General features: G+C 38.3%; 1 protein-coding gene across 2 annotated transcripts in view; it reads right to left on the minus strand.

Annotated features, from left to right (window-relative positions):
• LOC136857596 (tudor and KH domain-containing protein homolog) overlaps positions 1-24,996 on the minus strand; it is a 224,287-nt gene that overhangs the window by 160,887 nt on the left and 38,404 nt on the right. For both annotated transcript variants that reach the window (XM_068225246.1, XM_068225247.1), the window contains 4 exons: positions 22,921-23,029; positions 8,007-8,188; positions 4,001-4,111; positions 3,794-3,892 (listed from right to left, as the gene is read on the minus strand). In XM_068225246.1, the coding sequence (XP_068081347.1) occupies positions 3,794-3,892; positions 4,001-4,111; positions 8,007-8,188; positions 22,921-23,029 (501 nt within the window). The remainder of the gene's footprint in view (positions 1-3,793; positions 3,893-4,000; positions 4,112-8,006; positions 8,189-22,920; positions 23,030-24,996) is intronic.

Consider the following 24,996-nt stretch of genomic DNA (forward strand, 5'->3'; position numbering starts at 1 on the left):
CTATTAGGTCGTGTTACGTACATCTAGGACGTGTTGAAGAGATGTTAAGTACAGAACAAACATTGCTAACCGGACACCAGTGGGATCCGAGCCCACAACCTTTGAATTCACTATAGAAAATAAGACAAACATCAACATAAGACTGCAAGAAGTATTTAAAAAAAAAAAAAACCACACACCCACACCCACACACACACACACACACACACACGAATATGCCTATTTACAAATACAATTTCAAAGTGAAAAATACAATTCTGAACGTATTTATTTATCACAACACAACACAACACAACACAACACAACACAACACAACACAACACAACACAACACAACACACTTACAAGGAACAGGAATTTCAATGATGATTGAAGTACAACATGCCAATTGTTTAAACGGTGTCCTCCTTGATTTGAAACCGCCTATCAGTTACAATTATTTTGTACTTGCAAAATAATTCTACATCGACACCGTTCGTGGAGGCCTAAATGCACATCAGTGCTGCCGAGGCAAAGAAAGGACTGCAAAACATTTTTTTCTTCAAGTCTTTGATTGCAAAGTCAGCACATCAATATAGGCCTATCTGTATCGCTTACATAAAAATGTCCCGATCTGTGACTCTCGGCATGCTGTTTGATCATCACTTCGCTTCTACCCATGGCTACCAGACATTAAAATAAATCGCCACCGTACTTTAAAACAGGAAATACTGCTCAACACCAATGTCAAGAATAACCGACTATGATCAAGCGTCAACACAAAGAGAATGAATGTGTGTGCTTGAAAGTGCATTTGCTGTTTGACTGATTGTTCTTTGCAGTGCTCTTTGGCCAGTGAAAGATATTCCACACATTGAATGATTTAACCCTTTGGCCATCATTACTTGTGAAAGAAAATATTCCCTTGCATACCATTTATGTATTTTTGTCACTTGAACATAAATATGACTAATCACATACATAAAAATACACAGAGCAAAGTGAGCTTTTAAATCATCTATAGTAACAGGAAACTAATGTTTTTGTTCGTAAGTATTACTGGTTTCAAGTGAAGCAGATAAATTAGCAAGAAATATAGAGTCATAGGCATTGGTTTCCTTAGTAAACGTGATCCCAGAGCTGTGGGGTTAGAAATTCATTCCCTACGTCCATTTCTTTCGGATTATTTCCCAACCCCCTCCTCACTATAGAGTGAATTTCAGAAACTGGTTTGCATGTTACAGAAACGGGCTTATTGTCAACAATATCATAATTCCAAGTATAATTTTACTAGAACTTTCACCTGCTCTTGTTGCATTCCGGTTTTGGCACGTAGTTTCAATTGGCACTATCATCTCGGAACTGAAATCAGAATCACTTTCATCACTGTCAGTTGAAGAATAAGAAGTATTTTCGCTCTCCAGAGAATCATTTCTACTTTCAACATCACTATTTTCAAGCCAGTTATGAATAACCTCATCAATGCCGCGCTTGGATGCCGCCATGATTGTTTACAACAAGCGGCAAACCGAGGTGCTTTTTATTTTCCGTACTTCAGTTCAGAGTTACTATGTACAAAGAGAAAATAGCTTCATGTATCATCTGACATCAATCGGGTAGGCTGCAAAACATACAGAATAAATCTCTCTGACCAGCCAACCGTGACAATGAATTTATAAATGTTCCGTGCACTGTCCGTCAAAGTATGTTACCGCCTTACGATCACAATGGGCGTCGTAATAATTCTTTCTCCTGAAATAAATAACAACATATATCTTATTTTTAAGAAGAATGCATCGTTTTTAAAAAGATATATGTTTATTTCGTAGAAAACCAAGAGTTTCGCATCTATTTCACATAAATTGCATAATTTCGCATTTTATCGCTAATTCAAAATCGCTAAAAACCACTCGTAGGCGTCAGATAACATGAAGGCACATACACTGACAAAGTTGCGACGCATTTCGCATTTATCGCAAATGCTAATAATCACAAACTCTAGTTATAACCTATTTGCTTAAATTGCATCGTGTAGTAGATTGCTCTGTCTTTGAATCGTGTATTTTCCAGGGTGTGAGGTTACGTTTGACAGTGTATAGTGTCATTCAAATAGTGTCTTTGAATCGTGTTTTATTTTCCAGGGTGTGAGGTTACGTTTGACAATGTATAGTGTCATTCAAGAGCATTATTTCAATAAATGCACCTTGTTGGATACATTTCAGAAATATATTTTTTCAACGGCATTTGAAAGGTATAATTGTGAATCAAGGAGATTGCATGTATTAAAGGATCTTAGAATATTTTGTGATGCAGCAGGGGTTGGCATTTCTGAATTTTGAGTTAGCGGCGGTTAATTCGAAGTCTGAGTTTAGCGTCCCAACAAATTCGAATTAACGAAGTTTTACTGTATTCCATTTTATTAATTTGTGTTACTATCTAAAATTTAAATTCTTCCTTCATTAAATTTGTTAATGAGATTTGAACTATTTATGGTGTTTCATGGTATTTCTCATGAATTGTTCTATCCTTTTGTCCAAGTTCCTCTGTTGAGGTTCTTTTGAACTTGGGTTTGCCAGATTCCATCGCTTCCCAGTCCTGTTCCCTTGAGCTTTGGTCAAGGCTTAACTTAAGTTGTTGGCATGATTTCGCACTGGGATGGTCTCTAGACTTTCTTGTCGTAGTGCTGGCAATTGACACTGTGGGTTTGCGGTGTTGTGCCGTCACTTGTTTCGTTGTCCTTGCGTTCGATTATCGATATGCTTTTTTTTTTTCTTTCTTTTTTTTTTTTTTTTTTTTTGCTAGTGGCTTTATGTTGCACCAACACAGACAGGTCTTATGGCGAGATGGGATAGGAAAGGCCTAGGAGTTGGAAGGAAGCGGCCATGGCCTTAATTAAGATACAGCCCCAGCATTTGCCTGGTGTGAAAATGGGGAAACCACGGAAAACCATCTTCAGGGCTGCCGGCAGTGGGATTCGAATCCACTATCTCCCGGATGCGAGCTCACTGCCACGCGCCTCTAACCGCAAAGCCAACTTGCCCGGTCCACAAACTGTTCTCGAGTTGTGAAGTGTTACTTCAGGGTATAATTATCGTAATGCCTCCATGTGTGTCATGGTAGAGGAAAGGGTATTTATGTATGATAATTATGTGAAAACATAGTCTTGCAGGGAACTCATTAGGCAACTTGTAATACAATTTCCAGGTGTATATTCTCCACACACAGAGACCATGCGGAAACTCATAAACAAATTGAGGAACTGGTTTTTTACTCCATAAGAAGTGAAGTGTTAAAAACCGTGTACTTAACGAGGAAAAACAAAATGAAATCACAGAAAGATTAGAACATACGCCTCCCAAAGACGACTTGGACAACAAGCCGGGTTTACGAAGAGCACAGCATGGCGGGCTACAAAAATATTAAAATTGAAACTATACACAAAATAGCCCCGATTACAGAAGACCAACTTATGCGTGTGAATAGGAGTTTCCTAAGACGATGCCAGAAATGTGTGGATGCAGGAGGAGAAAGTTTCCATCATCTCCTATCATAAGGTACAAGCTTATTTCCTTAAATACTATTTTTTAAAATTTTAATTGTTATCTCATGGCATTCACGTATAAAGTGAGTGAAGTGCTGTCTTCGATGCTATGCTGGGGAACAGGGAGTAATGAGTCAACAGGAGGCAGATAAGCTGGACGCGCCTGCCGACCAACCGAGGAGAGAAACTTACGGCACTTCTCCTAACAACTTGTTAACTTGTAGTGTCCTTTTCAAGTTTTGGTACGAACAAAAGAAAATTTATTGAGGCTTACCTCTCGAATAGCATGAATTTCTTTATTTTCATCCTTGCTATAATAGTCTGTCATTTGCTCAACCAGGTGGTCAAGTTCCACTGCTCTTGGGCCAATCACCTGAAAAAATTCAAGTGAACAACGAATACATTACTACACAATATTACAACATAGTTCTCTACTAGTTAATCTGGCAGTTCCTTCACTTTTGCTAAAGTTTATACTTACTTGCAACCAGAATTTCTCAGGACTATGGACAGCTGAAACGTACACTTCCATCAAGCCATCACTACCAGTAGCTGACAGACGCTCAGAGGGATGCCTCTCCGGTTCACTAGTCTATACAGAGAAAGTAAAACCTTATCAGATTCTGTCTAAAGCAAAAATCAAAGGGAGTCGATCGTACAAACTAGGATATAATAATAAGCCTACAATAATTGCTACATCTAGCGAACAGTGAATGTATAAAAATGTATAAAAATTTGGCTCTAAAGGGAAAGGTCTCTTATAAAATCATACTCCAAAAATTTCAATTCTCCACTCTTGTTAGTTGAAGAGTTAATCTGCAATCATTTCTGTACAAAACAATAAATGGCATAACAGATGATAGTGAATTGCTTGCTAGGGTGAACGTACGTGTAAAATCAACATATCGTAGGATACAGCAACCCTTCTCCTATAGATGATCCATGTTTGTCAGTGAAACATGTGAATAATTTAATAAAACAGTCGTAACTGTCAATGATACTGATTTTTTAGTGCCAATTCACAATTTTTGTTTCATATTTGTTTAAATGTATGCGATGCACTCCTCCTGCATCTCCTGGGAGGTGGAAGAAGTGGATGGAAGTCAATGATCCACAGCCAGATCCAGGAGCTCCCTGAACAAGGGTGATGGAGAAAGAAGATTTGTTTACATGTATCTGATCTGTGAAGTTTCTGCAAGGTTAATATTAAGTTTAATTTACTAACTAGAATTGTTAAGAGATCATTATGTTATTTGTTTGTATGCCCAATTTATTTATATAAGATAAGATTTCAATTTTACAATAACTCGCAATAACTGTAATTTAAAAAAAACAATTGAAATATTGGATGAAGCTGTACGCATAAACTGGCTGCAGTGATGGGGTCATGTGAGGCAAATGGAGGAGGACAGGTTACCTAAGAGAATAATGGACTCTTGTTATGGATAACGATTTAAAGATAAGAGGTATAGAACTAAATGAGGCCACAGAATTAGTTACAAATAGAGGATTATGGCGACGTTTAAAAAATTCCGAGAAGCTTGCAGACTGAACGCTGAAAGGCATAACGGTCTATAATGATGTATGTACAGCCGAAACTGGCAAGACGTCCATCTCTAGCGTGTTTCCTTGGTTATTATGCCATTATTCCGAAGTCCCAGGACTGTCCTATTAAATACATGCTAAAGAAACCTGGATAGCTCATTTACGTCACTCTTATGCTATTTCAAAGGACACGCTCTCAAAGCATTGAAACTTTGTCAATATATGAATTTTTCATCTGAAGATGTTAATAAGATATGAAACATGTACCACTTTTAACCAGTAAGTTGCCTTAAGCAAATAATGTGTCACCAAGGTGGAAAATAAAAAATACTTAGTTGTGAACTCTTTAGTACGTTCGTAACTCCCACCATAAGAAATTTAAATTACCATTCCCAGCCACGTTGCGCACACGACAGGCCAGCAACAGCTGGACTGATTAAGGATTTGGTAGAGAACTTAATTTCACGGCTTCGGAGCGCGGTTGCGTGTCAGCCTAAAGCTGCAGGCAGCGTCAGTCCCAAGCCAGTCTTATTCTCTTTGCATCTGATGTGTTGGTACTTAATTTTACGTTCGTGAGGCTTCTTGTAGACGGCACGCGTTCGACCCGCCTTCGCGCTTAGCCGCCGGTCCGCCTGGGCCTAAACTAAAGCTGATTGTTCAAATAGAATCTTTCAGATGATGCAGAGGTGGAGAGTAAGAGCACACAGGAGAAATGTTTGAGCATGCAGTCCGTGGTGAGTCGCGGTCCCGTGCCCACAGTTACTTGTTATTGGAATTTAGTTTTTATGTATGTTATCATAACACAACGGATCTACCATACTCGCGATATCACTACAGAACTTGATGGTGTACCTATATGAAAGTAGAAATGGATTTAGACTATAAACAAAAGTAGGCATGCTCTCACCCTTTTGACATACAGTATTTATTTCTCATTTTCAATTTAAAAGTTATTCGTGTGCTTTTTTTCTTTTGCTGTGTGATGTACAGCGGTTGTTAAGGAACCTGAAATAGACATTGAAAACTCAACTTTAATGTCGGAAATACCAGTGGTCTTGAGTTTGGGAAAGTGTGATATCATTTAGACCCATTATTGACAGTATGGTTTAGTAAAGTGTGCAGTAAACACCCGTGGAAGACTATCAGGTAGGAAAAAGGAAAAGGATACTCCTTGGTGGAAGAGCAGGGTAAAGGAAGTAGTTAAAGAGAAACAAATGGCTTGGAGGAAGTGGATAGGCAACAATAGTACAGAGAATTGGCAGAAATATAAAGAAGCCAAAAAGGCATGTAAGAAAATAGTACAAGAAGAGAAACGGACGAGCTGGGAAAGTTTCAAAGAAACTTTGCAGGAGGATGTAAAGGGAAGTAAAAAGTTTTTTTATGGTTTGATGAAGAATACTTCTCAAAATTGCAAAATATTAAATACAGTGCACTGGTAGATGAGAAGGAGCAAGAAGAAACAATGGGGAAGAAGAAGAACAAGAAAAGGAGATATTGATGTTAGAAATAGAGGAAGCCAAACAAAAGATGAAGAGCGGTAAAGCAGCAGGAGTGGATGAGGTAACAGTGGTTTGCAGGACATTCAGTTATGGAGAAGAAGAAAGCTAGACAGTTTACAGATGATGAAAAATTAAAGTTTATTGAGAAAGTGGATGCTAAACCACACATGAAACGTGTGCAAATTGTCCAGACGTTGGACTGTCCTGTAACAACTTTAAACATAATTGTCAGCGAAGTGTAAAGTTTGAGTTTCTAAGAATGTTTTTCCTTGAAGTTTTACTATGTTGGTGTTTTAAAAAATGTATTATTTATTTCACTATAATTGTAAACACCAGTTTCTTTGGTTTATCATAATTATTTTTATGTTCAAACCTAATCTGAAATTTAACAGCGAACTTGTTTTCCGTTTTAATGATGAGCATGTGCTCTGTAGCAGATGAAAGCAAGATTAATACTGCAGATTCCCAGTTCACAGTATATCAGGTGACCACGAGATAAAAGTTCCCAGCATACTGTCTGAAAGCTATATATTTTTCCAAATGTATATTAATCAGACTGCATATTCTTCAAAATCACTCATATTCTACTGAAAATGCAGTTTAATGCCATAATATCCACTTATAGCATTAATTCACAATAATAAAATTGGCCTTAACACAGTATCAGTTTTCTGCCAACAGCAGGTGACGGGCTAGGAGAGTTCTCGTTTTTACGCACCTTGTGTTTCCTTTATCGCTATTGCAACCTGCTGGTGAGATTATACGTTTCGTACAGTGTAGTCATGGAACAAAGAGTATTAGGTAGATTGCTGCATCATTTTTTTTCTTTCTTTCTTTAATCCTTGAAAAGTAGTCAACAAAATAATATTAAAAGTGTAGAGCTTCAGTGTGGCGTGTGGCAGTCAACATGGTGTGGGGTATGAGTTGCTAATAGATACAGATATTTGTGATTAATTACGTGAAGACCGGTTATAAGATACACTGAGTGACAATGAATTGAATTTCAACTGAAGTGAGTGATTTTGAAAGTGATCTTGGTCTTCCTACATCAAACTGTGGGCAACAATCTCGTGTTGGAATACAGCAGTGACTCAGATACAGATGATGAAGATGTACACATAGGTTATGTAGTCGTGAAACTGAGAGATGCTGGATGGTATTAATGGCCACATTAACAGCTGAAAATGAAATGGATGAGGATTGAAAAACTATTATGGATTCAGAAGAAAGTAAGCAACATATTCTTAAGAGAACAATCAATTATTAATTATGGCTATACAAGCTAGCAATGTAACATAAAAAATAACTCTTAGAAAAATTCACAATCCTTAACTTGGATTTTTCTACAGGAGGAAGCATGATTTGGTTTCGAAACTTGCTCCTAATTTCCTCCTGTACATATCACTGGAGATAGGCAAAGAATTAATGAAAATTTTGGATTACCTGTGCATCTCCTGCAGCCATCAAGAAATTATGTCGATCTTTCTTTCTTGGTGATCTGTTGGAGAGACTCTCTTCCAGTTTCTTCCGTATTTCATCATCTTCTTCCACCTTCTCTTTAATCAGTGATTTAGCCAATTCAATCTGCTCAGCTGTCCCTTTAATGATTACTCTACGTTCTGCACCTATAGTATTAATAAATTACAGTACTATAGAATCTTGATCATTTGAGCCCTAAATAACTCAAGTGTTATACTATCTATAGTGAATGTGTAGGTGTAATACTATGGAACATGGTTAGCACAATTCTTCTTAGAAATTTTATCCTAGGTAGTTTATACATTACAAGGCTCAGAAAATAGACAAATTACATTTTAAACTTCAAGGTGGTCGTCCATAGTGGCAAGTTCCACCACAGAGAAGGACAGGTGATGTTCAACCAAAAAGAGTGTGAAATAACATTCAGCCCATATAACACTATTATAGACACTTTTTGCAGTAGAAAAGATGGCAGTATCTAGCAAGGCCTTTCGATGCATCAATAATAATAATAATAATAATAATAATAATAATAATAATAATAATAATAATAATAATAATAATAATCATAATAATGCTATTGGTTTTGCATCATACTATCTACTTTTACAGTTTTCAGAGACGCAGAGGTGCCCGAATTTTAATCCTGCAGGGGTTTCTTTACGTGCTGACAAATCTACCAATACAAAGCTGCCATATTTGTAAGCACCTGCAAATACCATCGGACTGAGCCAGGACTGAATCTGCCAACTTGGGCTCAGAAAAATCAGCACCTCAACTGTCTAAGCCACTTACCCTGGCCAACATATCCATGAAGAGCAGCATTAATATAACAGGATGTCTTGTAAATGTAAAATAATAATGCTACTGGTTCTGCATCGCACTGCCTACTTCTACAGTTTTCGATGTGCAGTGAATCACCATTACGGAAAATTGTATACAGAATAGTTTTCATGCCTGGGACCATCAAAAACATTCAAGGTGCTTTATTTGTCAGTTAAACATGGAGGATGCGATGACTGTTTACACATGTCAAATCTTTAAAAAAAACTAAAAAAAAAACCCACAACAACATAAATTTGCAACAAAAACAAGCAATGGAAGCAATAATCAATGCAGGCAACTCATTATACTAGATCACATGTAATAGATCAGAAAACAAGTACTAATGTTGGGATTCTGCATTCATCGAAGAACGTTCCACTTGCTGTTACAGGCTGTAGACAAATGCTGCTATTTTGTCATCTTTTTTCCATAAACACTTTTCCAACAGCAAGTCCCCAATACACAAAACATTTGCTTTTCATTTTCGAGGGAGAAATGGAGACTTTATAAATAGCATTTTGTTTTCATGAAATCCATAACAACCTATAGCGCTTCCATATTGCCATAGTATATGCAAGAAAACTGTAGAAACTAAGGAAAACCCGTAATAGTTGGCATCCCTGTTATAGGGTTATTTGGTTAAAATCATTACACTTAGTGACAGTTGGTGAATAAATGAGACAGTTTATGACAGTTTTATGAGTTTATAGAAAATTCCATGCACATGGTTAATACCACACTATGAGACAGTACTGCATGAAGATGCCTTTCTTTCCCTTCTTTTTTCTTTATTATTTACTATTCGCTTTACGTTGCACCAACACAGATAGGTCTTTTGGTGATGATGGGATAAGAATGGGCTTGGAGTAGCAAGGAAGCGACCATGGGCTTAACACATTGGAGATGTCACTCGTAGAAACAATGGACGCGCTATTTCATTGCTGCTGACAGAGTTCGGAGAATCTACGGGTACGTTTTCACTGTAGCTAAAAAAATAGCTGCAGTTTCAGCGAGCTGTGATTTCACTAGGATACTGTTGAATGCTTCTATAAGCATAAAATTTACTAGCTATGAGCATAAGTTGGGAGCTCTTCTTTCAAGGCATTGTTAACACAGCCACGTTCTTACATAATCTGGGGTTGCGTCATCATTGACTCTCAGCTGGAAATGGGCGGGAAAGTACGTATGGTACATGCGGACAGGAAGAGTGTGTGTTCGAGAGGCAGGCTTGTTTGTGTAATTCTTGTGAATATTTAGCATGTCTAATTCAAGTGTACAAAATTTTGACAACAAATCGATAATGGATGTTCTTATGGAAGACACAAGTTCTGAAAATGAGGATGAGGATAACAATTACACACTAAGTAAACATGATTATTCTGGCACTTCAGGCAAGAAAATGTAGATAATGAGCTAATTTCAAATTGGTACCGTATGAAGTGTAACTTTTTTTACACCGCTTTCGGAAGTGGGTTCTGTAAATCTGTTTTATACTGCTTCCTAAAAATGTGGGTGTTTCCTGTGTACAGAAGACAACCTGCAGCAACTAGACGCAAACCCGTCGTCAAACAACAAACAGTGGGAAAGCAAATTCCTGGTTGTAAACAAGGATACCGGTGCCAACTGTCCAATTAGCTTAGAATAGGTATTAGTGTGTTTCAGTAGGTGTGTCCACAACACAAGACAGATTTCGAAATATTAACCGAACTGGCATCCATCGCTGTGTCAAGACTTTTTTTTCGTTTGTAAAACTTATTATCTTCATAAGTTTATATGTAAAAATTGCTGCACTATTATGATAATTAAAACTCATTTTTGTGTAGAAGAAAATGTGATCTTTCTAAATATTCCAAAACTTGTTATAATCATGGCTGACCCTAGCATTGAAAAATTTCAAAAACCATTAAAAATTCTGCGATTTCTGAAGGGTAGCATATTCAAATATGGCCGTCTCCAATGTGTTAATTAAGAGTACTCTCCAATGTGTTAATTAAGAGTACAGCCTCAAAATATGCCTTGTGTGAAAATGGGAAACCAAAGAAAACAATCTTCAGGACTGCTGACAGTGGGGTTTGAACCCACCATTGATTCATGATTGAAGACTGTTTTCATGATGCCAAGTTTGCTGGTTTGATCTCAGCTGAGGTAGTGGATTTTTGAAGGATGGTGAAAATCTTGGCAGTCCTAGTTGTCATTGGCATGTTCAAGATCTTGTGGTGCATTCAGTGTCAACTGACAGAATTAAATTAACTTTGTCACTGTACCCATTTGAACAGAATTCTGCTTTTGTTTCTAGACAGCAGCAGAACTGAAAAGTTGAAACTGGCAGGCAGACCGCCTAGATGGCCCTACTTCAGGAGAACTACACCACGGTCGCTGAGGCCATAGGATTATTATTATTTTTATTATTATTACAGTCATTGTTTCTTACTCTGTATTTATAGGTGTTTATTTGGGCGTCCTTGCAGAGTGTGTGTGTTCATTATTATCCCATTGAAATGGTGGCCAGAAAGTTCACGTTAGTAACAAGTTTTCACGTATGTCACATATGAGAAAATCGAATCATGTCATGAGGTCTGTAGGCTGGTGTTAAAGTTCCAGGCAGAGAAAGACTGGTTCATGCTATGCTAGAATTCATAGGTTAAAATAAATTGTGAAAAAAAACAAAAACAAACATAAAATGGAGCAACAGCCAAAAACCCTCCAACAAAATCCTCCATCTACTGACCCAAAAAGTAGGCATTTCAAAAGGATCAGCCCACATAGCAACTAAACCGGTAAAGCTAAAACAGTACAGGGTAAATGTAGTACAGAAATTACAGCTGTGTGCATATGCAAGACAAATATATTTTTGTAACAGAATATTGTAAAATATTGGTGACAGTATGATTGATACAGAACTAATTCTTTCTTTCTTTATTTATTCATGTCAAGTCACTGCAGTATGGAAGCATATACTGTAAAAGGAACATTTTATGTAAAAGCAAAGTTATCTCTATACAGGCCATGAAGGCCCTTGGAAGGTTAGCTCTATGGCCGGCTATGACCTTTGCCCCCAGGAATTAACCTGGTACTCATTTTTGGTGTAGGCTGAGTGAACCTCAGGACCATGTGCACCTCCAGAAGTGGAAATCTCGTTTGCAAAACTTTACGACTTCCTGATGGGGATTTGAACCCACGCCCTTCCAGACGAACCGAGCATGCATTTACTGCCTCAGCCAGACAGCCCCTCGGACATTTCATGTACAAAATAAAAATATTCTATAATTCAAATCTAACAGTAAATCTCTGAGTTACACTAAGTTGGGACAGTACATGCTCTTTTAGAGCCACGTCTGTACCATACATTAAATCTTCCTGGATGCAGGTTAAAGGAGCCAAAGGGCATTCAATTTGACTCATAGTCTGGTTTTCTCCATACGCACAGAGTGTAGAACTGTTACATACATATCCCACGTCGTTCCATTTTAAGCCATGGGTCGGCAAACGAGGCTTCTCCACCAGTTGCGGTCCCTGAACTTCTCTCCTTCTTCAATGCTTTCCAAAGTACGTCCTCTCTGTTGAATGTCAATCTTCACCATATCCTTGTACCCGAGTCTTGGTCGCCCTCTTGGTCTTTTATCTTCAAGTTTTAGATCGTACATTTTTTGGTAATCTGTTATCACCCATGCGTCGCATATGTCCATACCATCTCAGTCGCTGCACAGTTATTTTGTCCTGCAGTCTTACAACTTGAGCCTGCTTGCGGATTTCCTCATTACGGACTCTGTCCCTCCGTGTTTTGCCGATCATGCTAGAGACAAATTTCATTTCTGCTGCCTGGATTCTACTAATATCTTTGTTTCTCATGGTCCATGTTCCGCAATCATAGGTCAGGATTGGTACGTAATAAGTTTCATATATGACTCTCTTACATTTTGCTGGTATTTTCTTGTTCCATATTATGTCTTTAACTATTTTGTAAAAGTTGCTACCTGCCTGAATTCTGTGGGAAATTTCCTTATCTATAGAACCAGTATCAGAGATAACACTTCCAAGATATTTGAATTGATGGTTCATCTGTAGCTGTTTCCCCTCCATTTCAATGTGTCCCATTGGTTGCCCGTATCTCTTCATGACCATAACCTCACTTTTCTCTTGGCTGAAGATGAGTCCATATTCTTTAGCAGATTCTGCCCAGGAGTTTATTTGTCCTTGAAGATCTTCTTTAGAGTCTCCCCACAAGCATATATCATCTGTGAACAATATAACTTTCATTTTCTTACCTCCAATGGTTTGGTGAACTTTTCTCTGAATCTCGTTCATCACAGTGATGAAAAGAAGAGGTGACAGAACACCACCCTGTCTTAACCCAGATTTTATATCAAAGGTTTCAGTCATTCCTACAGGTATTTTGACTTTACCTCGGGTATCTTCATACAAATTCTTGATCCGGTGTATCACGTCATCCTGTATTCCAATTTTCTTCAGTGCTTCCCACACCTTCTCTCTATTCACTATATCAAATGCTTTCTTGATATCCAGAAAGGCTAACCACAAATCTTGGTTGTGTTCATAGTATTTTTCCATTAACTGACCGACTGTAAAGATTAAATCAGTTGTTGATCTCCCCTTCCTGAATCCATACTGTTCCTCGAAGAGGTTCTCTTCAATAAGGGGTCTGATTTTACGCTCTATAATTCTTTCATAAAGTTTACCAACTTGAGATGTTAAAGTGATGCCTCTATAGTTGGAACACTTCTTTCTGTCTCCTTTCTTGAAGATTGGAATTATGATGCCTGTTTTCCAATCGACTTGTATGTCCCCTTCTTTCCAGATCTTATGAAAGAGTCTGTAGATCCAATGTTTTCCAGAAATGCCCATTGCCTTGATCATTTCTCCATTAATTTCATCAGCCCCTGCTGATTTTCCAGTTTTGATGTATTTCCAGGCATATTCTACATCATTCCATGTTAATTCTAACCTGTTGTCAGAGGCAGACTGGCAGGAGGTAGTACCAGTACTGTCTTTTTGTGTAGGCTGCATGCAATTCACATTTAGTAATTCATCAAAGTAAGTCCTCCAAGTCTCTCTGATCTTCTCATCTTCAGTGATCAGATTTTCATTATCATCTCTTAGGTATTTGGAGTGTTCTTTATCTCTTTTTCTATTTTTCATCATCCCATATAACATTTTCTTATTACCATTAACATCCTCTTTCAATTCATCACTCCACTTGTTCAACCACTTCTCTTGTTCTTCTGTAACAACTTTGTTTGCTTGTTTTTTAGCAACCCTGTATAGTTCCTTATTATGATCAGTCCGGTTCTTGAAATATTTTCTGAACATGTTCTTGTTCAGGACAGCAGTTCTCGTTCTGTCATTCCACCATGGAGTTTCCTTCCATCTTCTTGTGCCACTGGTTTGTAGAATTGTTATCTCACAAATATCCCAACTTCTTGGTGAAGTCTGACCAATCAGTAGAAGATACATGGAAAGATACTGTGAAACAAATACATCAGGCAGCATCAGTAACACTGGGAAAACCAATACCTGGGTGAAAATACATTGACAAACAGACCTGGTGGTGGGATGATGAAGTCCAGCAAGTAATTAACGAGAAAAAGAAGACCTTGAACACTTAGTGAAACGTCTTGATGCTGACCTTCACCGATACTGAATACTGAAATAAGTGGCTCAGTGCCATAGGTGACTAAGCACCACTGCGGCCCATTTTGACGTTTTCAGTGTAATGAGTAGAAAAGACTGTATTCAACGAGGGGGGGGGATCAAATATAAATAGGATTTTAATTCTTATTTAGATGGAGAAAAAGGCAGCAGAACGGATTGGACTACTGTGGCTATACAGAGCCCTCAATGCCATATGGAAAGATGAAAGGATACCTGAAGACTGGCAACAAGGAAGCATTGTACTACTGTTCAAGAAAAGAAATAGGAAGAAATATGAAAATTATAGAGGTATAACCCTATTATCACATGGGCTAAAAATAATGGAGAAAGTCATAGGCAAATGACTGAGGGATATAATAGAAACACAGCTAGAGGGAGAACAATATGGCTTTAGACTGAATAGATCAACAACAGACTTGATATTTACAGTGCGAACGATAATGGAAAAACATCTGGAAAGGAACAAGGAAATCATCATAAAAATTTGTACCATGAGAGTAAAAGCAGTGTACAAGTGGGGAGTGGTGACTGAAACATTTTATACAAAAAAAAGTCTCAAGCAAGGAAGTGCACTGTCGCCATTATTGTTTATTATATTGATGGATGAGAATGGTTAGAGAATGTAGAACAGTTTACATATCTGGTTAACACTATTAATGGAAGTAATGAAATCAATCCTGAAATTAATAACAGACTAGGTAAAGGTACAACATTTTATCATCCAGTCAGAAAGCTTTTATGGGATAACAAAGTACCCAAGAGAATGAAATTAACATTATATAAACAGTATTTCATACCAATTGTAACATACGGACTAGCACTGGTAACTAATAAGAGACAAGATAGTAAGATCCAAGCAGTAGAATCAAATTTTTGAGAACATAGCTTAAAAAGACAAGAGATAGAATTCAAAATATTAAAATCAGAGAAGAGCTAAATATAGAATAGCTGGTAGAGAAGATACAGAAAGCAAGACTGAGATGGTTCGGACATGTAAAAAGAATGGGAAAGGAATGGGTAGCAAGAAGGGAATAGGAAAGAGAAATTAAGGGAAAGAGACCAGTTGGAAGACCGAGAAGAAGATGGATGGATCAGATTTGGAAGGCATTAGAGAAGCTGGATTGGATGTGGCGGAAGTAATGAAGCAGGAAAAGTGGAAGGACTGAAAGGAGTGGAGGAGGCTTTTAACCACACCCGGGCGATTGGAGTGGGGCATTAATAATGATGATGATTTAAATTCATTTATTGAAAAACACAGGGCAATTACAATTTATTTTTCTACACAGATTCCTGCTTTGAAAATGCATTTGTCCCAGCGTATGGGCAGGTTTATGGTGCTCTCATCATAAAAAATGAAGTCTTCCACACTCTCGTCATCTTCAAATCGTTGCCCTCTTAGAGCGGTCTGAACAAATTGGAAATCGTAGGGTGATAAGTGTGGGCTGTAAGGAGGATGATCAAGTGTAGTCCATTGCATTTCCTGTAGTTTGGAGACAGAGCTGCAGTATGGGGCCGTGCATTGTCGTGGAGGAGGATGACCTGTCGAATTGGTTGGTTTAGTCTTTTGCGGCGATATGCAACCCTCGCCTTGTTCAACAAATCACAGCAGTAAGCAGCATTGATTGTGCATCGTTCATGCAAAATATCAATCAGCAATAATGTCTTTAATCGAACAAATATTTTCGTCTGTAATGCTAGTCTGAGGACGGTGATCGTGTTGCTGATTTTCCACACGTTCTCGCCCTTCCTTGAACTTTTTATGCCAGTCAAACACGCGTTGTGTTTGATCATCGAACTAGGCAGTCAATCTCTGGCAAATTTGCTCCGCTGTAAATCCTTCAGCTGCCTTGACAGAATATTCGCCGGCAGATATTTATAATGCAGACCAGACTGCATTATTCTGCAAATTAATGCCAAACAATGTCCTTGAATTCAAGGGAAATAAGTGTTTCGGGGGCAAAAGCTCAAAAGAACAGATAACGGCTCTTTCGTACACCAACTCCATAGCGACGGATAAACTGAAGCCTCTCATAACTGGGAAGTTTGGGAAGCCAAGGTGCTTCAAGGGAGTACAACATTTGCCCTGTGAATATAGGCACAACAGGGCATGGATGACATCAGTGATTTTCGAAGAGTGGTTGTTGTGCCTGGAACATCGGATGAAGGCCAAAAAGAGGAGACTTCTTCTCATCTTAGACAATTGTGTACATCGCCATTTGGAGCATATGAAAGTTTTATTTTTGCCTCAAATACTACCTCAGTTCTGCAGCCACTGGATCGGGATGATTCACATGGTGAAGCGGCATTACCGAGCTCGGGATCCGGCGTATGCTATGTAACATTGCCTCAGAGGGAGACATTGTCAGACTCCATGGCTAAATGGTTAGCATGCTGGTCTTTGGTCACAAGGATCCCGGGTTGGATTTCCGGCAGGGTCGGGAATTTTAACCATGATTGGTTAATTTCGCTGGCACAGGGGCTGGGTGTATGCGCTGTCTTCATCATCATTTCATCCTCACCACGATGCGCAGGAGTCAAATCAATAGACCTGCACCTGGCGAGCCGAACATGTCCTTGGACACTCCCGGAACTAAAAGCCATATGCCATTTCATTTCAGAGGGAGACATTAATGTCAACTTATTGGAAGCAATGCAGATGTTCAGTGCTGCATGAGATCACTAAAAGAATAGGTAATCAGGAACTGCTTTAGAAAAGCTGGAGTGGGTTATGGAGAAGAAAACATCACAGAAAGTGAAGAGTTGGATGCAGAAACAGAAGAGAACTGGAAGCATTTGTGTGAAAAGTTGGATGTGCCAACAAGTGTAAATCTTACTGCTTATGCCAACGTGGACTGTGATGTGTTAGTGGAAAAGGAAATCACTGAAGAAGAGATTGTGGCAGATATTATAAGTGATAGGAATCCGTGTAATGATGAGGTGGAAGAGGAAGATGTGCCTCAAAGTGTTCAATAGAGTTTGACTCTTGTGCAGGCAACAAACATGGCATGTAGTCTTCAGGATTTTCTTCTGTCACAAAGTGATGTGCCAGAATCTGTGTTAAATTCCAAGTGCAGAGGTTGCTAACTACTTTGAATATTCGTTTGTGTCTGGGAGTCTTCAGAAGAAAATCACAGATTTTTTCAAAAAATAAAGTCATGGAGATAATGTACCAGTACAGGGTAAAATTTGAGATGCTGTAAATTTCATGTAAACGTATGTATCCTAATTTTCCTCTCATTTAATAAATACAGTATTAAGATGTTTATGTGTAAATTCATGTTGAAATAACGTAGATTCTTCAACAGGTTTATCAATAGGCGAGTTCTTAAGAACTGACTTATTTCGGTATAACAAAATTTCACTATAACAAATTAATTTCTGAGGTTCACAAAATTTGGTTATACTGGTATTTTACAGTATCAGCAACAAAGAATTTACACATTCACCAATTGCAAGTCCTGCTCTCACATTTGGACATGTGCCCATAACTACAGCTGAGGAAGTAATGACTGCTATCAAAAAGTTGAAAATGTTTGGAAAACCTGCTTAACCCATTCGCCCCACATTTAAATACCATAGGAGTTCACTAAGAAATCACATTTAAATGCTGCTCTACGGCCGTCGTCATCACACTATTATTTAGAAAATCATACAAAACCAACCAGTATATATTCCTTTCTGAAAATTTGCATGCATGATAACGAAGTAATGAACTTACCGATGCCGCTATTTTAGTACGTCTGCTGGGTGTGGTACACCTCAAAACATTCTTCTAAGTGAAGAGCTACACCACACTTTTTGCACTGCCAGCAACTTTCGCTTCTTTTACCCCGGCTGTAGCACACAACACACCTTCTTGTGACTTTTGATTTCTTCTCTGTAGGGGGAATACGCATGGGAAAGTGGGCCCATGATTTAGCTTGTAATCTGGTTGGGGTGGTGCTCGCTGAAGGTCGACCTCGAACCGAGTACTCCGGCAACTGAACAGTCTCTAGTAGCTGCTGTGCTATGCTAGTTCGGAAGTCCGTGTAGCTCGTTTTTCTGTTAGCAGCGATCTTGTGATACACAGTGAAGGAATTGAAAATACACATATCTAGGAGGTAAAAGAATATTTTCCTGTACCCTTTCACTGTGCGTCGCATGACAGGGAACAGAGCTGTAACCTGATCCTGAAGGTCAACACCACCCACCCCCTTCTGATATTCAAGGCCACACTTGGGCTTTATCACTTCTTCCCTCGGGGTTTGTCCTCTCTTTCGTCTGAGTTTGCCTGTCCCTGTCATGTCAGCTGATTTGGGTTTAGTGCTGAGAAAGCAAACATCCTTGTTATCTTTCCACTTCACACACAAGATACTGTTGGCAGCCCACGTCTCATACGCTCCACGTTTTAGTTTTGTCTTACTGATATTGCAAGGCATGTCTTTTCGGTTCTGTCTAACAGTTCCAATTACATTCATCTGCTTGTCGTGTAGCCTTTTGAATAAATCTGGGGAAGAATACCAGTTATCTAAAAACAATGTATGTCCTCGGCCTAACAAGGGTTCACACAAGTTGAGCACAACGTTTGTACTTGCTGGCAGACTTGGATCCATTACATCGTCACCTACATAAATTTTGAAAGACAGACAGTAGCCAGAACTTGATTCACAAATTTTGTAAATTTTTATTCCAAACCTAGAACGTTTAGACCTATTACACTGGACATATGAAAGGCGGCCTCTGAATTTCATTAGACTTTCATCTAGAGCAATGTCTTGTGAAGGCAAATATAATTCTGAAAATTTGGAGCAGAAATGTTGTATTATAGGCCTAATCTTTCTTAGTTTGTCACTACTATCAACTTGTTCATCGTCAACAAAATGTAAAAATCGTGAAATTATAATAAATCTTCCCCTGCTCATGGTTTCACGAAAAACAGGAGTGTTTATACACCTGTTTTTACTCCAGTATAACTGTATTCTTGACTTTTGCACTTGTGACATTAGTATAACTAACGCAAAATATGCCCTAATTTCGTCGAGTGTAGTCTCAAACCATCTGTCATGGTCTTACAACTTTTTTCTGTCAGGATTGCTCAACTGTTTTGCTGCATATGAATTTGTCTCGACAGATATTTTGTCAAACAAAGGGTTCATGTATTCACAAAAAACCGAGAGTTCAGATAGTGGCTGCGTTTCAAACTTTTTCAATAAGTTTTCACTAACACCACTGTATTCACTAAACTTATGTATAACAGGTTTATTGTCACTTTTTGTCCAGTTCCAGTCAGTCAAGTTAGTCTGTGCCGAGGTACGAGCTCGTTTCAAAAGACTCGGCACACCGTTGTTATTTGCATCACTTTCCGTGTCATCAGAACTATTATACGCATCGCTAGTACTCGAACTAAGTACTTCAGGGTCTATTTCGTCGTCACAAATATCACTGCCTTCAATATCACTCTCTAAAACACTATCTATTAGCTTCCGTATTCCTTCTTCATCAACACCAGCACATCTGCTTGACGCCATGATGGCAACTGACAAGAGCGAAATTATATGAAAAATGATTCTCTTATCTCTTGTTCCGGAAGTGTGTGAGAACCTGGTGAAAGAGAAAAAACCGAAGCCACATGTGTAAACTTCAGCTCAGAATGCATACAAGTGGCGTCTGTGGGTTAGTGACTGAACTACATGGATTGATGTACAGCTGTGCATCGCCGCGAGCAGAACTCGTCATTTGATTCATATGCCACGAATTACTATGACGAGCTAGGGTCGTCAAATGATGCGATTGGGTTAAGAATACCTTGCTACACTCTTCAACCTGATAATCTCCAAGAACAAACTTCCTTGTACATGGACAACTAGCACAACAGTTCCAATTTGGAAGGGTAAAGGAGATGTGAGCGACTGCTTGACTTACCGCCTAATTCAACTCCTCTGCCATACAGTGAAGATATTCGTGAGTTCTGGACAGCAGGTGTGGATTCGTTAAGAGCTGCATTACCATTTTAATCAATCCATACTACCCGTCTATTGATGGAAAAACATAGAGAGAAGCAGAAGAGTGTACACATGGCACTCCTAGACCTGAGTCCCACATGACCTTATATGGCACAGTTTTTGCTGTCATGGAGTTCCAGAAGTCAATGTAAGTTGGGTAAAACTTCTGTATCACAATATCACCACTAGTGTAGTCTGGAGTCCAGCTGAAATCTCTCCGCCATTTGATATCACTGCGTGTGTACATCAGGGCTCTGCTCTATCACCACAATTTTCATCCTCTGCATGGATATGGCAATGGCTGATATACAGAAACTGCACCCCTGGACCCTTTTCAATCTAGATGGTGTGGTACTTGCCCAAGAAACACATCTTGAATTCCAATACCAGGCGCAAACTTGGACGAACAGACTGGCTTAGAATGGACTGCGCCTTAACATCCAGAAGACTGAATACCTAGAATGTGGCCCCCAAACCAGTGGTACCATCAGAATTAACAATCATAACCTGCAGAAGACCATGCCTAAGCTCCATTATCACCTCTCACTACGATGCCACTTCTGATACCTGGGCGAGGGTATACGCAGCTTGACTCAAGTGGAGACGAGTTAGTGGAGTCCACTACGAAAAAATTTAAAAAGCCTTACCACCTATAAACAAACATTTACAGCACCGTGATACGCCCAGCAACGATTTTTGAGGCAGAATGTTGCCTAATGACAAAAAACATGACCAGGTTCTTCATACCATGGAGATGCTCCATGGACTCTTGGACCAAATCGTTGTGACCACGTGAGAAATGCAGACGTAAACGTTTGATGTTGCTCCAATTGTAGAAGAAGTAAGGGAAGCTTGTCTCCGCAGATGCGGTCACATAATGGGAAAGCAGGACTACACAACTGTAAAAACAGCTCTCCACAATTAGACCGAGGTGGAATACAACAACGAGGAAGACCATTAAAACAGTGGATCAATAACATCTAGGCTAACATGTGTAATGTTGGCTTAAAACCTGAAGATGTCAGCAAACGACTGAAATAGAGGAGGATAGGTTACGTAGGAAAATAATAGACTTAGCTATGCAGATTAAGAGAGGTAGTGGGAGACCAAGGTGGCGATGACTGGACTCAGTTTTTAATGATTTATTAATAAGAGGCATAGAATTAAACGAGGCTGCAGAGCAAGTTTCAAACACAGGATTGTGGAGGTGCCTAGTTCATTCACAGATGCTTGAAGATTGAATTCTTAAAGGCATAACAGTCTCTAATGAAGCAGTATGTATTACTATTTACAAATTTTGAGTTATTAAGTTTCTCTCATAATAACTCAGGGTTGCAAATAGAAGTTTGAAAATCTGAAAATTCAAATCCTTTTTGATTTACCTCCAATTAGTTCTTCTTTTTTTTAACAGACAGAACTTTGAACAATTTAATGGATAAAACCTAGAAATAAACTGACAACCTGTTGATGAGTGCACCAAAGGACAGTCAATAGAGTGAGCACGGCATTTGCCGTTTGATCCCACACGAGGGAGCAGGGCATTTGCGGTTTTAGGCTAGTAATGAGAACTTAAGTGCTTACTGATGTAATATGACATCTGGCAGCATTTTTTGGAACTTTTTCCATTATTCGAATAGTGTCGCTGTACGAATTCTGTCGTACAAATCCTAGTTCTGCATGGTGGTGGTCTCTGACGAGAATGCGTACACTCACTACAGTGTAAGAGTTTGGCGCGCCATTAGCCTAGTGTTACGATTGAGGCTGATGTGGACAGTTCTTGGTAGCTGTAAATATTCTTGGCTTTTGTAAATATAACTGTAAATACATTTTCGATAACCACTTGAGAAACACTTTACTGATAAAAACAACAGAAGGAATGTTGCATGCCCGATTGGAAGTGGGACACAAAATGCCTTATACCTCGAAGGTCGCCGTTTTATGAGGAAACTCCCACAAAGTGAATCAAAGAATTGTAAACTTCTCAGGCAATGCAAACACACTACCCGATCACGACAGGAGAGAAAAGAAATAAGCTACGAGTGTTCTACTTTTGAAGTCGCGCTCTCTGCATACATCCTTGCTTTGAACAGTATCATACATAAAAAAGTTTTGAAATGACAGTTTTCTCAATCCAAAATGTGTTTTCATGTCTCTCAAAGTTGGAATAAATAATTTTACTGTAATTTTTTTTAAATTTCTTACTCCCCAGAGGTTGTTTACTGGTCAAATAACCTCCTTGGATGTGGCTGTCATTATTGCACGGCATATGCCATGCACACTCGTCGAAAGGTTAACAAGATAAAATAAAAATAAACTAAATTAGTCTGAAGAGAAGAGAAGAGAAGAAGAGAAGAGAAGAGAAATTAATTGGAAAAATAAAAGTGAAGTATTCTAAAACTCACAGGCATCCTTGCTGGCAGAGGAACTTTCTACTGTGATTTTGGCACTAGAAGCTCTGGCAATACTCCGGATATTCTCACCATTTCTTCCAATGATCCTTCCACAAGCTCTCTGTTGAGAAATACACAGGACTTTAGTATCTAGTAGTGCTTTAAAACAATAAAAAAATCTCTCTATATAAAATAAGAGTTTTGTCTGTACATTGCTCAGCTATAAACATTTTATTCACGCTGAGTAAAATTGTAGAATTAAATTTCCGAACATTTAAGTCTTACACATTTTTATCGTACCAGCTGTGATAACACAGATATTATGAAATTTGTATTTTTGTTGTTAAGTCCATATCAACGCCGAGCCACGAGAAAATAGGTTAACAGAATTTAATGAAAATCGGTATATAGAGTTGGGGAATAAGATACTACAGTCTAAGCTATAAACAATTTTATTCACCCTGGATGTAATTGTAGTTAGAAGAAGGCACTTAAAATTATATTTTTAAATACATATGTTATTGGTCCTATCAAAAAGTACTACATAACAAAATTTCCGATCATTTATGTTTTATTCAGTTTTACCGTACTGACTATGATAAGAGTGGAATTTCAGAGTCGGAAGAAAACTAAATGTGAAGGCCTACAATATAAAAATAATATAGAAACCTCCACCTTATCAATACAATGTTTATTTACAAGATGCAGTAAATTCAGTACCGGTTTCGACCCCTATGGGGTCATCCTCAGCTGTTATACATTAAATTGGTTTCAAAAACATCACATAAGGACTAATATCTTCATATCATTGATCCAATATGACAAATCATGAAAAAGTAAATATAACAGTAGTATAATGGGTCTTTTCTCATTGACTAGAAAGTTGCTTATTATGTAAAGCGTCATCTCATTGTAGCCTGAGTCTAGTAAACATCAAATAAAGTTTACAATGGTATACGTGGAATTATTACATATTTACACATATATTGTTGGAAACATACATTGTCTATTAAAAACGAATATATACACACAAAATTTGACCCGCTATAACAGGCCGTTTAAAAGTGGATGAAATGATAAAAACAAGATAAAATGGGTCCACATTTAACTCTAGTTTGTGCTGGTTTGTTGTTGCTGCATTATTCTTGTAATATGGTAAGTACACAGTATTTGTATTCTAATGTTTAAACTTGTGATAGTTTTTGTTCATTCCGATGTTTTTTGATTAATGCTAGTATAATATATCACAGTTGTCTTGATGTATTAAATTATTGTCAAAAATTGCGTGAACCATTGCTAAGTTAAGATAATGCCTATTTAAACTGGAGTATTAAGTAATGCCGTGCATCTTGGGATTAAAACTATGTCGATGTCAACCAATATACATACCCCTGAGGAATTTCATCACCGCTGCCTGTATTCTACTCTCCTCTCGTTTTGTTGTAGTCCACGATCCAGCTGCATAGATTAGTATGGGTTCATAATAGGTTGAGTATAATACTTTCTTACATTTCTTTGGGACATCTTAGTTCCACAAAATACCCCTTACACTTTGGTAGAAGCTGTTTGCTTGCTGTATTCTTTTCCCAATTTCCTCGGTTATCTTTCCATCTTCTGTGATCACACTTCCCAAGTACTTGTTGAAACTTTTAACCACTTCCAGTATTTTACTATTCAGTTTTATCTTTCCTCTTGCATTCACTATTGTTTTACTTTTCTCTGTGCTTACTTTCATCCCAAATTTTTCTAACTCTTGATTCCATACGTCTACTTGTTTTTGCACTTCCGTTTCATGCTCACCCTATATCACTATATCATCTGCAAACAACGTGGCTTTTGTTACCTGCCTTCCCAATCTCTGTTTAATGTTCTTATGAATTTCATCCATGACTATGATGAATAGTATGGGGGATAGTACACTTCCCTGTCGGTGACCAGTTTCAACTTTAAACTATTTTGTTTTTCCTATACTAGTCTTCACACTACTAACACAATTTTTGTACATAGCTTTTATTATTTGCACTTCCACTCTGTCAACTTGTTTTTTCCTTAATGTGTCCCATACCAACTGTCTGGGCACACTGTCAT

The sequence above is a fragment of the Anabrus simplex genome, chromosome 1, assembly GCF_040414725.1.
Source record: "Anabrus simplex isolate iqAnaSimp1 chromosome 1, ASM4041472v1, whole genome shotgun sequence".
Classification (NCBI taxonomy): domain Eukaryota; kingdom Metazoa; phylum Arthropoda; class Insecta; order Orthoptera; family Tettigoniidae; genus Anabrus; species Anabrus simplex.